At 32.9% G+C, this 15,684-nt stretch overlaps 2 protein-coding genes across 2 annotated transcripts; both read left to right on the top strand.

Moving 5' to 3' along the window:
• Positions 1-781: 781 nt before the first annotated feature.
• Positions 782-3,406, top strand: LOC114168672 (vesicle-associated protein 4-2-like). The gene is made up of 7 exons (XM_028053573.1): positions 782-1,274; positions 1,833-1,903; positions 2,122-2,203; positions 2,299-2,417; positions 2,528-2,605; positions 2,861-2,980; positions 3,075-3,406. The coding sequence occupies exons 1-7, from the start codon at positions 1,013-1,015 to the stop codon at positions 3,132-3,134; spliced, it is 792 nt and encodes a 263-aa protein (XP_027909374.1). The 5' UTR covers positions 782-1,012; the 3' UTR covers positions 3,135-3,406.
• Positions 3,407-11,522: 8,116 nt separating this feature from the next.
• Positions 11,523-12,371, top strand: LOC114170362 (protein MAIN-LIKE 2-like). Its single transcript, XM_028055837.1, has 3 exons — positions 11,523-11,807; positions 11,884-12,284; positions 12,353-12,371. Exons 1-3 carry the CDS (start codon positions 11,523-11,525, stop codon positions 12,369-12,371), a joined length of 705 nt encoding a protein of 234 aa, XP_027911638.1.
• Positions 12,372-15,684: the final 3,313 nt, after the last annotated feature.

Genomic DNA, 15,684 nt, shown 5'->3' with positions numbered 1-15,684 from the left:
TATTTTCTCAAATTGACATTAATTAATGAATTTTAGTAACATGAGTAATTAACTAGTTGGGAAATGAAAAGGTGGAATGGCAAATCTTGTGTGAAATCTAAAAAAGAAGTGCAAATGATTGCATCGAGAGTAGAATCAAACCAACTGTAAAGACGTTGGATCTCAAAGGCATATATCAAATTCACAAAACTCACATCACTCAAATCCGAGTTCTTCAAGAAGTGTTTAAGAATGAAAATGAAATTAGAAATATGAAAACATTATCATTTTTCTTTTGTAAAGAGTTTAGCTAAATCATGGAAAGTGAGATGCTATGCTATATACCCAAAATTCGGATATTCAGATATAGGAGATTAGATGGCATTTAGTAAATTCCATATTCTCATGCTTTAATTGCCTTTCCACACCGATTATTATATCTAGTAAACACTCTTGGATTTTAATATAATTATTTGTTCCCACAATCGAATTATCATAATATTATTTGTTCTAATACGATAAATAGTCTTTTATTACTTAGAAATTAAGTTCAAAGATAAATAAATACGTTTTCTTTTATCATTTTGTCATAATTTTAACTTTAAAAAACATCTCAATATTAATTCGTTATTTATGGAAACTACCTTTTCTGTTAAACTCGACCTGATTGATTATATTAGCATCTCATTCTAATTAAATTCCAAGGACTTTTATAATTATAAAAAAATTTCCCAATTTCCCTGTGCTGCCAAATTACCTCAATCATAAAGGTACTAAAAACCACCATTTTGGACAAAACATGAAAAAGTTATAAGTCACAAACAACGAAAGGTCACGTTCTATCCTCGTTTTCCTGAGGCAAACTACGTTATAGAGCTTTCATAAGCAAAGACAACCCAACAAGGGTATCTGATCTGATACATATACTAGTGCCAAAATCCATCTTCACCCACAAAACAAACAAAACTAAAGCTTCAAACTTTGCCTCCAATTCACCGGCCCACTTGCCGGAAGTCTCATTTCCCGGCCAATAATGGCGGTGGAGAGTGTCAAAACGGGTTCTGATGGGAAAGTTTGGAGCTTTTGTAGTATGCCATTTTGGCAAACAACTCATCCTTCTTCATCTTCTTCAACTTCCTCTATGCATAACAGTGTTCATCATCAGAGCCAGATTCTTCAATCTCTTGATAGATCCACTCATCAACCTTCCACCAATGTTTCTTCTGTGGCTAAGTCTTTGCTCCCCACAAGGAGAAGACTCCGTCTTGATCCTCCCAACAAGCTCTACTTTCCTTGTATGCTTCTTTTCTCATTATTAATCTTTTAACTTTGTTTTTTCTTACACTAACTAATTCAATGTGTGGTTGTGGTTGTTGTATCTAGTTCCCATCTGATTTCTTGTGAGTGGATTGTTCATGACTAATGTGCCCATTGAGTTTAGTTTCGGTTAAATTATTCATTTGGTACTTATAATTGTCTTCATTTTAAGTTTTAGTCCTTATAATTATCTTCGATTTAAGTTTTAGTCCTTTTCCAATAATTCTGTCTTAGTCTCTACACTTCATAAAAGCTGAGTTTTCATATCCAGTGTTAAGACCAGAGTAGAATTTCTGTCAATGTAAAACCCTTGCAAAAACTTTCTGAAGTGATAAGAAGACTAAAACGAATAGTTTTATCCTATAGAGACTAAAACGAGGATAAAAGTATAAGGACAAGGTTAATAGTTCAATATTATCTTGTAGTGAGTGTAGGAACAGGGATGTGGTGTGGAGTCTATTGAAATACCATATTACACACTGCATGTTACTTAGTTTTGTCTCCTGTCTGATATGATGTGTGACTTTGTTTTGAAGATGAACCTGGTAAGCAAGTTAGGAGCGCCATCGCAATTAAAAACACTTGCAAGTCTCATGTAGCTTTCAAGGTGCGCTGCATATTGCTATTGTGGTTTTATTTTTGTGCTGTTGGATTCAGAAAGTGGTATTTGACAAATAGTATTTTCTTGTTACACATAGGATAAAATTGGACACAAATTGTGCTTAGGTTGGTCCTGTTGGAAATTTGGAATGTTGCCTACTTTTGCTTGCTCTATTTATCCTTTGTTAAGGTTACTTCTAATAGTGTTGTCTTCTTTTGTCTTAGTTTCAAACAACTGCACCTAAGAGTTGCTATATGCGCCCTCCGGGTGGTATACTTGCACCTGGTGAAAGTATAATTGCAACTGGTAATTTATCCTTCTAAACTAGTTTTAAACGAAAAAAATAGGTGAATGCTTGCAAGTTGAGGAATTACCTTACAATTTTATCATGTGTTTGGCAGTGTTTAAGTTTGTGGAGCCACCAGAGAACAATGAGAAACCAATTGATCAGAAAAGCAGGGTTAAGTTCAAAATCATGAGCTTAAAAGTGAAAGGCGAAATGGACTATGTACCAGAACTGGTAATGTATTATTGCCCCTCTTGCATGATGTCTAGCATCACTCTCCATGCATCATCCACAATGCTTGTAAGTACTTATATCACAGTTTTATCATGTAATCCTTCATGCAGTTTGATGAGCAAAGGGATCATGTTGCAGTGGAGCAAATTTTGCGTGTCATTTTTCTGGACCCTGAACGCCCTAGCCCTGTAAGACTAATAATTAGAAAAAATAATCATTTAAGTTTGGTGACCCCAAAAATTAGAAAGGGAAAACAAATTTTCATGTTACTAGTTATTGGTGTAAAATGTCAACTGTGAGAACTGATATAGTTTTACCTAGGGAAAAAAATACATTATGCAGTAAGAATCAGTTACATCACATATTCATACTGTTTGTGAAATGAAGTTTTTACTCTTTTAGTACTAATTACTTGCTCCAATTTGAAACATGGTTTCTCAAAGGCTTTGGATAAGCTTAAACGGCAATTAGCTGAGGCAGAGGCTGCATTGGAAGCAAGAAAGAAGCCCCAAGAGGAGACAGGTCCTAGGGTAGCTGGAGAAGGACTTGTTATAGATGAATGGGTCAGACATGTTAATCATTTTTTTTTTCTCTCATTTTGGTTAAGTTTGTGTTGGAATTTCATGATCTCATTCATTGTCATTGGTTTTTGTGCAGAAAGAAAGAAGAGAAAGATACCTGGCCAAGCAGCAGGTTGAAGTGGTAGATTCAGTGTAAAATATCTCTTTTCTTTGTTTTTCTTTTTTTGGTTTTCCTTAATTTTCTCCAATTTGTAATATCGAAAGTTGAATTCCTTAGTCACTTATGTGTCTAACGTGGTTGAGTTACACTAAGTAGATACTGTGAAACCATTTCTTTGTTCTATTTAGGTAGCATGTTTGTGGTGTAAGATGCGTTTGAACCAGTGATTTTGTATTGCTGCATCAGCTCTTATAATTTGTAGATAGATATCTACAAATAAAATGGGTCTTAGCATCATTGATGTTTCAGTTTCATAGTTTCACGCAACTATTGATGTGGATGATAGCTTTATACTTTAGATTGTATGTTGATGTTCTAACCAAACATGATGCAGAGACATACAAATGTGGGTGCGGGGGAGTAATAAATAAACTATTTTTCTTTTATTTGTTGGATAAATGTTTTGGTGAATATTCCTGGAAAATGAAACAATTCTTTGTATAAATTTAAACTAATTTTCATGTATAAATTAAAACCAATTTTGAAAAATAAATCATTTTAAATTTATAACTCTAAAGTTGTGAGATAATGGTCATATTTTTGGCATTGGATTAAACTAGGGAATTAATGGGCTATTTAGCTGGCAGACTTTTTACTTTTTCATCCATTATAGAATAAATTAAATTTACTTTTTAAAGTAAACTTGCAAAACCATTTCTAAAAAGTTAATAAATTGGTGTTACTATATATTTAAAATTAAAATTTTATATATATATATATATATATATATATATATATATATATATATATATATATATATATATATATTATGCTTAATACCTACATTGTTTTTTCAAGGACCGAGATGTCCTTGTAAGGTTTTAGATGATCTCTTCCTCTTCTATGGTATGTTAAGGTAGGTGTCTATAAAGACATATTGATGCTCAACTTAGCAATTTGTTAGACACAATAAATAGAGTCAATCACCCTATCATTTGTCCATCAGTTCTGGTCTTTTGGGAATTTTGTGTACTTGGTAATCAGTTTTTATTACAATTTCATGGCTCTAGAAATAAAGCCTCAACCTCCCAAACTTGACCATAAGTGCTAAAACCACATTTTTCAATCATTTAATATCTCGTTTATGCATCTTGAAGGATTTGATGGATGAAGTACACGGGTATATGTTTCTTATGTTGTTTCTAAACTAGTGCAACACTGATTACGTCTTCTGATATGGTTAGGTGTATGATTAGGAGTCGAACACTTTCATGCTTCTATGGGATCAAAGATGAAGCGAGGAAATGTTTCAGATTTGAGAATGCTTTTTCACAAATGGCATTCCATTCAAAGTTAGCAGTTTTCTTCATGAATCGAATGATTGATTTAGTCTTTTTAGTCAACTTTGGCATGGATCTAATTTTGGCATGAACCTCGACAGATACGTTAGTCTTCCTACAAATTGTTGTACCTCTTTCAAGTTCTTCAAACATTTCATTTTTATTAGTGCTCGGAATTTGTCTGAATTGACCTCGATCCCCTTATGTGTAAGCATGACACTGAGAAAGTTTCCCTTATCCACTTCAAAGACACATTTTTTCGGGTTTAACCTTATGTTATATAGTGTCAAGTTCGAGAGCACCTCCTTTAAGTCTCCAACAAGTTGTGTTGAGTCCAACTTAACCACCATGTCATCCATATATATCTCAATATTTTTTCCTGGTAGCTTATGGAAGATTTGATCCATTAGTCTTTGATATGTTGCACCAACATTTTTTAAGCCGAAAGGCATAATCTTTGTGTAATAATTGGCATCTTCCATGATAAATATGGTTTTCTGCTTATCATGTTGGTGCATCTTTATCTGAATTTATCTGAAGTAGACATCTAAAAAACTGGACATCTAGTGACTAGTTTTGTCTTTACAAGTCAATCAATGCTTGACAATGGATAAGTGTCTTTCGAACACACTTTGTTCAATTTTGTGTAATTTGTACACATGAATCATTTTTCGCTCATCTTTTTCACCAAAACCACATTAGATAACCAGGTGGTGTACTTTGCTTCACATATGAAGCATGCTTCAAGCAGTTTTTCCACTTTATCCTTGGTTGCTTCTCTTCTCTTCCTCGAGCTTTCTCTTTTTCAGTGATGTCAATTTAACTTCCTTATATATAAACAATCAGTGACATGCTATATTGGGATATATCCTCGGGGTGTTAGTTGTTGTCCATGCGAACAAGTGCGAGTTCTCCGGAAGAACCTTTGTTATTGCCTTCTCGTCTTCTTCCTTGAGGAATATCCTTTTTTTTTTGTGTTTTGTCCTTGGAGTCCTAGTTGGAAAGGTCGAGTATCACCAATTGGCTCCACTCAGGTATTATCATCAATTCTTGGGTCAAGATCTGTCATTTCCATTGTTCAGGCTCTTTCTATGTTTATGTGTTTTGGGCAGGGGCAATGTTGGGTGAAGGCATAGGCTTTTGTCGCAACATTCTCTTGTGAGGGGAACTTTATGGCGAGAGGGTCATTAGACATTATTACTCCTAGTGCATTTACGGATGGTCATCCTAACAATATGCTATATGAGGTATTCATATCTACGATAACATATTGTATATGGATAATATGTGTGCTTCTCCCTTCTCCAAACTTTGTGTAAGGATCTATATACCAGTGGGTATCAACTTGTTCCATTGTGAAACTAAAAATTTGATCGCAAAAGTGTTGTATCTCGTTCTCCGAAATCTTGAGTTTCTTGGTGGTCCTCCATACAAAATATCAACCGAGCTACCATGGTCAACTAGTGTTTTCATCATGACAACATTTTTTATTTCTATTGAGATGACCATAGGATAATTCTCTTATTGATCAATGGCTTTGAAATCTACATCTATTAAGGTTATTGCATGTATCATTTTTCTAGGGAGAGAGAATAAAAGAGAAATTATTATTCAAAAAGAAAATATTGTGTTTACATACAAAAGAGATGTAGAAATATAAAGTCCATAGAAAAGTTGATAAAACAACTTTGTGAGAGTGAAAACATATTTGGTCTTTGATGTTTTCATAGAGATCATGGAAGAATCAAATAGATATGAATAGAAAAAGAAAAAAATAATTTGACTATTTTTGAAGAAGAAAGAGTTACTTTAATCTACTATAGACACCTCCATTGTGTAAACTCGCTCATAGTCACTACAAGAAATATGGTTATTACCAATAAAAATTACCGACAAATACTAATTTGTTGATCAAAATTATTATTAACGAATTTTACTTAAAGATTGAAACACTTATTTTAACGATGAATATATATGGTCACTAATTTGATAGTTGTAACTATCAATCAATAATATCCTTCTGATATGTGTGTTAATTTGTTGGTTAACGTTTTTATGAATAACTTTTACCGACAACAACTTTAGTGATCAAAAGTTATTATAATGACCAATTTAGATATTAATTTATCGGTAAATAAACTAGTTTCAAGAAATTATAATTTATTTCTAAATTGGTAACTAAAATAGTTTTTATTATGAATTGGTCTCTAAATTGGTCACTAATATTACCTACCTAGATTTTGGTTACTAAATAAATTGGTCACTAAATTAGTTTTAATTAATTATTTAGAGATTAATCTAGAAACAAATTCTTTTGGGATAAACAAAATCTAAGTAACTCATGTTAGTGATCAATTTAGAGATCAATTCATAATAGAAACTAATTTAATTACTAATTTATAGACTAATTATAATTTTTGAAACTAATTTAATCACTAATAACTTTTAGTTTATAAATTAATATTTAAATTGATTACTATAATAATTAATTATTTTTTATTATTAAATTTAATTATTATTTAAAGTTTTTCTGATAATTTATTTAATTGAAATAAAAATACTAGATCTAAGGTTGGATATGATTACTACAAATTACAAATATGAATCGTTTAGACAGGTATGGGAACATCAAGAGATGTTTGTTTTCAAAAAGTGAGGATTTGTCTTAAATAAAAGTAGTGGAAATATAAAACTGTATTTAGTTATTATTTAATCATAAATTGTTATACACATGCAGCAACAACAATAATACATTTAATTATTATTTAATCATAAATTATTATACACATAGTATAACTATTTTAGCAATTATATCTACTTTCTTTATTGATTGACTGTGGAAAACTAAAATGATGTGGTTAAATCATAAGAAAATTTTACATGTTAACATTTAAGCATAGAAAATAAACAAAATAAAATAAAAAATTATCAGACGAGAAGAAAGAGAAATGACGTAAACATTGTAAGTTGTCGGATTTAACATCAGTTCGCTATGTATGACTCATCCATATCATATCACTGTGGATAAGTCTGCCACCTGTTAATGTTTTCCAATAATTTTTTTCTAATAAATTAAAAGAGTACTCTATTTTTACCAATTAAATTTAAAATTATTAACTAAAGTGTAAAATTAAATATCTTATCAACTAATTAATTTATATGCTGACAAATCAATCCTTAGTTCATGTGTCAATGTGATATTTGGTGTAATGCATTTATTATTAACAAGTTTTCATTGTTTCGTTTGCTAACATTTAAAGTGTTTTTCATTCTAAAATACTATAAAGTTGTTTATGATTATTCTAAATAGCAAGATTTGTTGGTTTTTACCATATATACACATCTAATACATTAATTTTGAAAACAAAATATATTTATAAAACACACACATATATTTGTTATTTCTTGAAGACAATATTAGATTTGTGGCTATTTAGAGTATATGAGCTTCTTTGAATATTAAATTAGAGTGGATGAAAATTATTATAATATTTTATTATTTTTCTCGGGAAAAAAATATTTAAATAGAACTTTTGGACTCTAACACAAAACTACAATAAAAATGTACAATTATAATATTTTATATGTCTTTTTATTATTTTTTTAATCAAAACTTTAATTTGGTTTTGATAACTTATAGTAAGTGTTTCTGCTGAACACTGATATATTTGAGGGACATAAGTCAACTAGGACCAATGACTAACTGAATGCACGCGTCCACTTATTAGAACCTAAGTGTCTTCTCCCAAACGCATGAGTGTCCTCTCCCTGGTACCTGAGTGTCCTCTCCCTGATGCCTGAGTGTCTTCTTCCGATGAAGGATCTACTGGCGGGGGGCCTGTAAAGTCACTCCGACGCTCAAGTCAGTGTCAGAGTAATAATGACTACAATAGTAAGAAAATAGCATACCCATTTTACCTCGTGAACAGTGCCTTTTATACTACTTTAATGGGCCAAACCTTATGAGCCTAGGGTTTTCGCTGCCTAGTAGACTTAGGTTTCACTAATTGCGCTTAATTACTATTAATAACTTATCATTCCTAATTTCTCCAGTACTTACCGTAGTTCACTTGGTAGAGGTGTCTTCTCCCCTAAATGCCGAGGTTATTACGGCTCCTTTATTATTCGTGTGTTGTACAATCTCCTGCGCCGAAGTATATCCGGACCTTATATTGGTATACTTCGCATGCTGGGACATATTCGTCATTTCACGACTTCAAGATGCCCACTTAGAAGTATCCCTTCCTCCCAATATGTACAGTAAGTTTTTTAATATCATTTTCTGTTATTTCAGTTATTAAAGTAAAAACTAATTTTAAAATACTATAAATTTTTTATATTATTATATTTGTTGGATTAGAATTTGTAATTATTGGTAAGTCAAGAGTCATAGAACAAATTTTTTAACATTTTATGTTTTTCATTTGTTGTTTGATAAAGATGTCTAATATATTTTTTTTGTGTGCATTAGAATATATATATATATATATAAAACTTTTTAGTTTGGTGGGAATTATTATTTTTTGTGTTTATAAAAAACATAAAAAACATTTAAAATTAAATATAAATAAAAGTAAAATATAATTATATAGGGAGAATCAAGTGTCTTCTTCTGTGTAAATCTTACACACATTTCATTTTGACATAAGAAAGGATGTAAGGTTCATATCATGTAAAAGAAATTGACCGATGAAGAATTTTGATTTTTGATTAATTGTATGGTGAGAGTAAAGTGACTAAGGAAAAGATGAAATATTGACCAAATAGGAAAAGAAGAATAAACTAGTTTTGGAAGGAATTAAATAACTTCATCTATGGTTGATTTTTCATGTAACATTAATTTATTGCATTTTAAACTATTTTACTTTTTAAGCATGTTATATTGATAAAGTAATTTAAGTTTATTAAATTTTAATTTTTTTACTTGAATACAACATTTTAAGTATCATTAAATATAAAAAAAAGTTTTAAATATTAATTATTTTAAAATATATAATTTCAGTTAAACCAAAATTTGTTTAAATTTTTTACTTATTTTTGACAGTTTTTTAATTGGTGACCTTAAAATTATTTCTAATTGATAATGTAGAATTGAATCATTTCTATCCACTATTAACAGGAAAACAAATTGCTGTAGAGTAAAATTTATTATCTTATTGTATTTATTGCTTAATTATATATTCTAAAACAATAGTCAATCTATTATATTATTAAAACAGACTTATTTTATCTCATTATCTTTCATAGTTCTATTTTTTTTATTCCAATAGTTATATTTAATACTTCTTTCATTTCACTCTTTTATATTGTTTAATTTTTTTTGTAAATTTTTAAATTAATTATCATTTATTTGTTATTTTACTGTAGTAAGGGAAACATAACCCAATGGGACATTGCGAACTGTACGCAAAAGGAAACACTCCTTAACATCACATATATTTATGAATATATTTTAACAAATTATTATTATCTATTTAAATATGCAATAATTATAAAAGAATATAAAAGTATTTTATTTACTACTTTCTTAATACTTCATACATGTAAGGAAATATTAAACACTACAAAAATAAAACAGTTGAGATTTGTTAAATTGAATTTTGGTAAATTATCTTAGAAATGTTAAAAGAATTCGTATTTATAAATATATATATATATATATATATATATATATATATATATATATTTTTATTAAATATTAATCTTTCAAAAATATACAGAATATTCATAAAAATATGTGAATATTAAAAAAATATGTATATATTTACATAATAAATATCTGTACAAATATAAATATAAATACGAAACTATATTTATTCAACAAGAGTTACTATCCGTTATCATCTATATATCTAGGGGGCTTCTTCCTACACCTCCAATAAAATCTTCAGTATCCCCAAAACTAATTTTATTCCCATGTTTGCTCCTGGTAAAAATGAAGAGTAACTCCATCTCTTTTTTACCGCGTGTTTGCACCCCCAAAAAGCACACACTCTCCTCTGCACCCCAAAACGCACCACAATAAAGTAAAAAATGAGATTCCCTGCACCCCATATCAGAAGAATCTTGACCTAACCTAGGTGCGCGTAAGGACCGTCCCTCCTCCCTCTTCTCCCTGGTGTTCTCCCACGCAGCCTCACAAACTCTCGTTCTTCTTCCTCTTCTCCCACACACAGTCTCGTTCTTCTTCCTCTTCTCCTACACAGCCTCCACACACCATTGTTCTCCCAGCATCCTTTTCTCCTCCAAAGCGTTCCGAAGCCGCGCATCAACACACCCTTCTTCTCCCCTTGGTCCAGGTCCCTTTTCTCCTCTTCTCCATCTTTTACAGTTGAGTAATGGTAGTTTAATTTAGTACATGTCCAACCACATTTTTCATTTTACCAGATTGTGTTGGTTTGAAAGAGGCAACTGAAACCTTTTTTTTTTTCTTCAGGAAACGGAATCTGGAATCCGTTTCCTACAAAGGTGAAACGGAATTCCAATTCCGTTTTTTTTTTTTTTTAATGAAACGGCACGTGGAATCCGTTTCAGCTGTTTTTTTTTTTAAACGAAACGAATTGTGGAATCCGTTTCGTATTTAGGTTTTTCGTGCTGAAACGGAATGTGTATTCCGTTTGGTGTTTTTTTTGGTTTTTCTGAAACCCGTTTTGGCGTGTTTTAAAGTGGTTGGAGGGGTGGAGCGTGTTTTAAACTGGTAGGAGTGGTGGAGAGAAGAGTATTAATGATTGAATTTGAATTGGTAAAGGAATGGCGTGTGTGCATGATTGATGGGCCATGGGAGAGAGAGATTTGGGAGACGGAAGACACATTCCGTTTCATTTTTTTTTTATTTGCAGCGAAACGGATTGTGTAATCCGTGTCGGAGGAAGGTGAAATGGAATCCGTTTTGGTGGTTTTGTTGGTTTTTCAGAGTGTGAAATTCGTTTACGTAATTAATGTAATTAAGGAGTGAGTGTTGGAGTGTGAAATGGAAAAAACAAGAATACTTAGAGTGGTATCGGTGTCATGTTGTTTATTTAATTTAGTTTTTTCTGAGGAAATTTATATTGAATTCTAATGTTTCAAAATTTGAGTTACAGATATGGTTAGGACACGAGGTAATATATCTAGACGTGGTTCAAATGATGCACCTGAGAGTTCCAGACAGGGGACTGCACGGAAAAGACCGACAGCATCGGCTCGTAGAAGGGGTCAAGAGGCTAATGTTGTTGAGGATGACATTGCTGAGAATGAGGTTCCTGACGTTCCTCGGGAGGACGAGCAGGTCATTGATAACGATGGTGGAGGATTTCCTGGTGGGCCGTATGATACATCTTTATTGACGCAGTACCAGGATCATGTTGCACGCATGATATGGGATGGTCAGGTGAGTAAGAAGTTTTTATATAGGTTTAATTTTGTTGTTGTTAAGTATTTTTATTGTTGTTTGTTTCTTCTCTTAGGATCGAGCTGTGAAAGTGGTCTCCCATATTAAAAAAGTTAAGAAATTAGGACGTCCTCACCCTGCTGTTGCACCTTTTGTGTTAGCTTCGGGATTATCGCCTTTGTGCGACATTTTATATGAGTATATCGACCTTGGGTTAGTATTGGGTTTCGTGGAGAGATGGCATCCCGAGACTAATACTTTTCATTTACCCATTGGGGAGATGACCATCACTTTGGATGACGTATCGTCACTTCTCCATCTTTCCATCAGTGGAAACTTTTGCTCGACTGAAAATCTTGAATATGAAGATTCTGTTCAGATTTTGACGACACTTCTTGGTGTTGACCGGGCCATGGCATGTGTGGAGCTGAATCAAAGTCGGGGTGCACAGGTCCGACTGAGTTGGCTGAGAGACTTGTATCACAGCTGTTGTGAAAACGAGCAATGGGAGTTTGGTGCACGTGCATATCTTTTGCACCTTGTAGGGTGCACGATATTTGCTAACAAAAGCGCCACCTATGTTCGTACACATTATCTGGAGCTATTTAGAGATCTCTCCACATGTCGTGCATATGGTTGGGGAGTTGCTGCTCTTGTCCACTTATATGAGCAGCTAGGAGATGCCAGCTTTGCAAATACAAAGCAATTAGCTGGATATCTACCTCTTCTGCAGGTACCCATTTATATAACATTTTATTCTTTATTTGACTTGTTTTTAGTTTTATATGACAATGGTTAAATGAAATATTATTTGATACAGGCTTGGATATACGAGCACTTCCCTACATTGGGAAGGAAGCAAGTACGGGATACATATATGGAGACCGAACCCCGTGCTCTACGTTATGTCACTGGATGCGCCATTTCCGCTATAGCTGATGTTAGAGTCCAGTTGGATGGCTTGACATATGATGGGATGATTTGGAACCCATATGTAGCACACAGAGCTGCTCGACAACTGGTAACACATGGCATGTTTTCTGGCTTCCTGAGGGTTGGGACCGTCGTACAACGTCATTTGCCGGAGCGTGTGTTGCGACAATTTGGCTTCATCCAGCCTATTCCACGACCGCCCAGTTCGGTTCCCATGATGGACTTTGAGGCTATTGATGATCGGTGGAAAAAGCACGAGCAGTTTGTTGTACATCAAGTGGTCCAAGCACCAGCTCCTTTTTCATGTTCGGATGGATATTTGCAGTGGTTTAGGAGAGTCTCCCATCCATACATTTTACGTGGAGCTGAGGCCGACCGACCTAGCCTTGTGCTTGTGCCCCGACTTCGTCGGAATTTGCCAGATGACATAACAGTTCAGAGGACGTCACCGTCATCATCTTCCAGTGGTTTATTGGTATGTAACATATTTAGTTGTTCATATTATTAATAACTATTAATATTTGACATTAACTTGTTATTATCACAGGGTCTCGTGAAACGCATTGTAGGTGGTCTTCAGCGGATGATAGACTGTAGAGATGTTACTGAGGGCACAGTTGCCTGGGATCGCACTCATGAGTTATTGCAGATGGCTCAAGATGGGCTTGAAGAGGAAGAGACTAGAGGAGGACGTAGAGTTCGAGGTCGACGACCATCTACGTCTGGCTAGTCGATTTATTTGTATTTGATGTTAGGATTGACATTTCTTTTGGATTTTATATTAAGATATTTCATCTATATATGGTATTTTATATTAACATATTTCATCTATATATGGTATTTTATATTAAGTTATTTAATGTTAGCAATGAGGCCAAAATATATCCTATCTCTATAAAATGATGCCCACCTTTTGCGTTTGGGTAACAAATACAAATAAGGAGCGGAAATAAGGAGCGAAAATTTCAACCATACCCAATGCATCTATATCCATACAAATAAGGAGCGGAAAAAGTTATTCAATTGTGATACATATGCAATCATACGAAAATCAAAATGCATGCGAAACGGAATACAGAATCCGTTTCAAAACTGTATGAAACGGAATACAGATTCCGTTTCAAAACAGTATGAAACGGATTCTGTATTCCGTTTCGCATGCATTTTGATTTTTTTATTTAAGCTGGGGCTAACCTGGATGGAAACAGTAGAGAGAATGAACGAACGAAGGACAGACGAATGACAAAGAAATTAAAACTCTGAGGCACCACGAACCACTGAGAGAGCAAAAATTTAAATGAAAGTGAACACAGCATGGAGAAGAAACGAAACGGATTTGAAGAAGTAACGTTTTGGGAGTGCAGATTGGTGACGCAGTAAATGAAATTTACTGCATCGTAACCACTTTCACCCACTCTCTCATTCGCTTGTAAATAAGGGTATTAGAGTAATTTTTGGGGATACTGAAGAATCGTTGGAGGTGCGGGGAGGGAGAAGGCCCCTATATCTATATGTGTTCTTATCCAAACAATGAGAGGGTCCCACCACAATCAAAACCACTCATGGGTTTAGCTGTATGGTATTCCATCACCCAAAACTACCTTACTCACATGTTTTACCGCTCTGCCCCTTGTTTCCTCTATATAGACACACAGATTAGTTTCCTAGTCCAACAACTTAAGACATGAGTTACTTGCTCCGCATCTGGATGTCCACCACCGCGGCCACCGCAATGGAAGAACCCACCGCCAAGAGTTGCAGAAGCTTATTCTCCGGTGGAGACTGTTCCAGAGGTGCCGGAGAGAGTGACGTGGCGGCTCGACGAGTTCAAGCAGATGAGTCTCTCAGAATAGTTATGTATTTCAGTTGCTGGAGTCAGGGATAGCATCTCTGTTTCGCATCTCGCCAAATGTATTTGCATCTCTTTCTACTTTCTCATCTTGTAAATTCTGAGTTGTGCAGCAATTTAATGGAATTTAACTTTCCAATTATACTATGTGAAACTTTACAGAATTAAAATTATAAATAATCACAAAAAACAAATAACCAAAATAAAATTAGGAATCACTAATGTAACTCCAAGATCAGGTATATTTGTTTCATTTCAAATTAATTATAATGTGGATTTTCTATGGATTAACATGATATTGAAAACATGACATCTCAGAATTGATATCACTGTCAACATTTTGGGATCAGAGTATTTATTATTGGCACACATAAGAATAGCTTTAATTGTACTTTTTTGTTTATTTTAATTCTTTCCTACTTATATTGTTTTTTTATATATATCTTAAACAATGTTTTTGTCTCTCTTTACCACATAACGGATTCTAAATTAAATACATTTATATTATTGAAAAGTGTTAGGATTTTTTATTTTTATTTTTATTTTTATTTTTATAAAATTTTATTAATTCATATATTAAAGAAATCTATGTTGGATGCACTGTAAATAAAGAAAAATTGAATAAAAAACTAGTAGATGTGATTATAGAAAATAGACAGATGTGATTTTATATTTTTTCTTTTTGAAAGGATTACGTTTGAGTGTAACTGTCTTCTATTTCATTCCTAAGCTAACTTTGCTGAGTAAATAAAGGGCATTTCTTGACATTGAGAAAGAGAAACTAAAATTTCACTATAATAAGTTGAGTATTGAATGTTTCAAAGTGTTGTTGAACCTAGATTCAAAGATGGGTCTAAATTAAATTAACCATGATTTTCAAAATAAAGTGATTTACATTGAAATTTGTCTTCTTTTTTTTCCTTTTAATAAGAATCAATATGCATTTTACGTATGGTTTGATAAAACATCATTCTTCATAGTCATAGTTACATATGTTTGATGTGTTTTCAAGCGTTTTGTGTAATTCCTCTCAATTTGGATGCACTGTAATTTGCACTCAAACGGAAAACTAGGTAATCAAATACAATTCTCAGA

Source organism: Vigna unguiculata, chromosome 11 (assembly GCF_004118075.2).
Source record: "Vigna unguiculata cultivar IT97K-499-35 chromosome 11, ASM411807v1, whole genome shotgun sequence".
NCBI classification, from domain to species: domain Eukaryota; kingdom Viridiplantae; phylum Streptophyta; class Magnoliopsida; order Fabales; family Fabaceae; genus Vigna; species Vigna unguiculata.
This window is presented reverse-complemented; position numbering and strand designations above follow the sequence as displayed.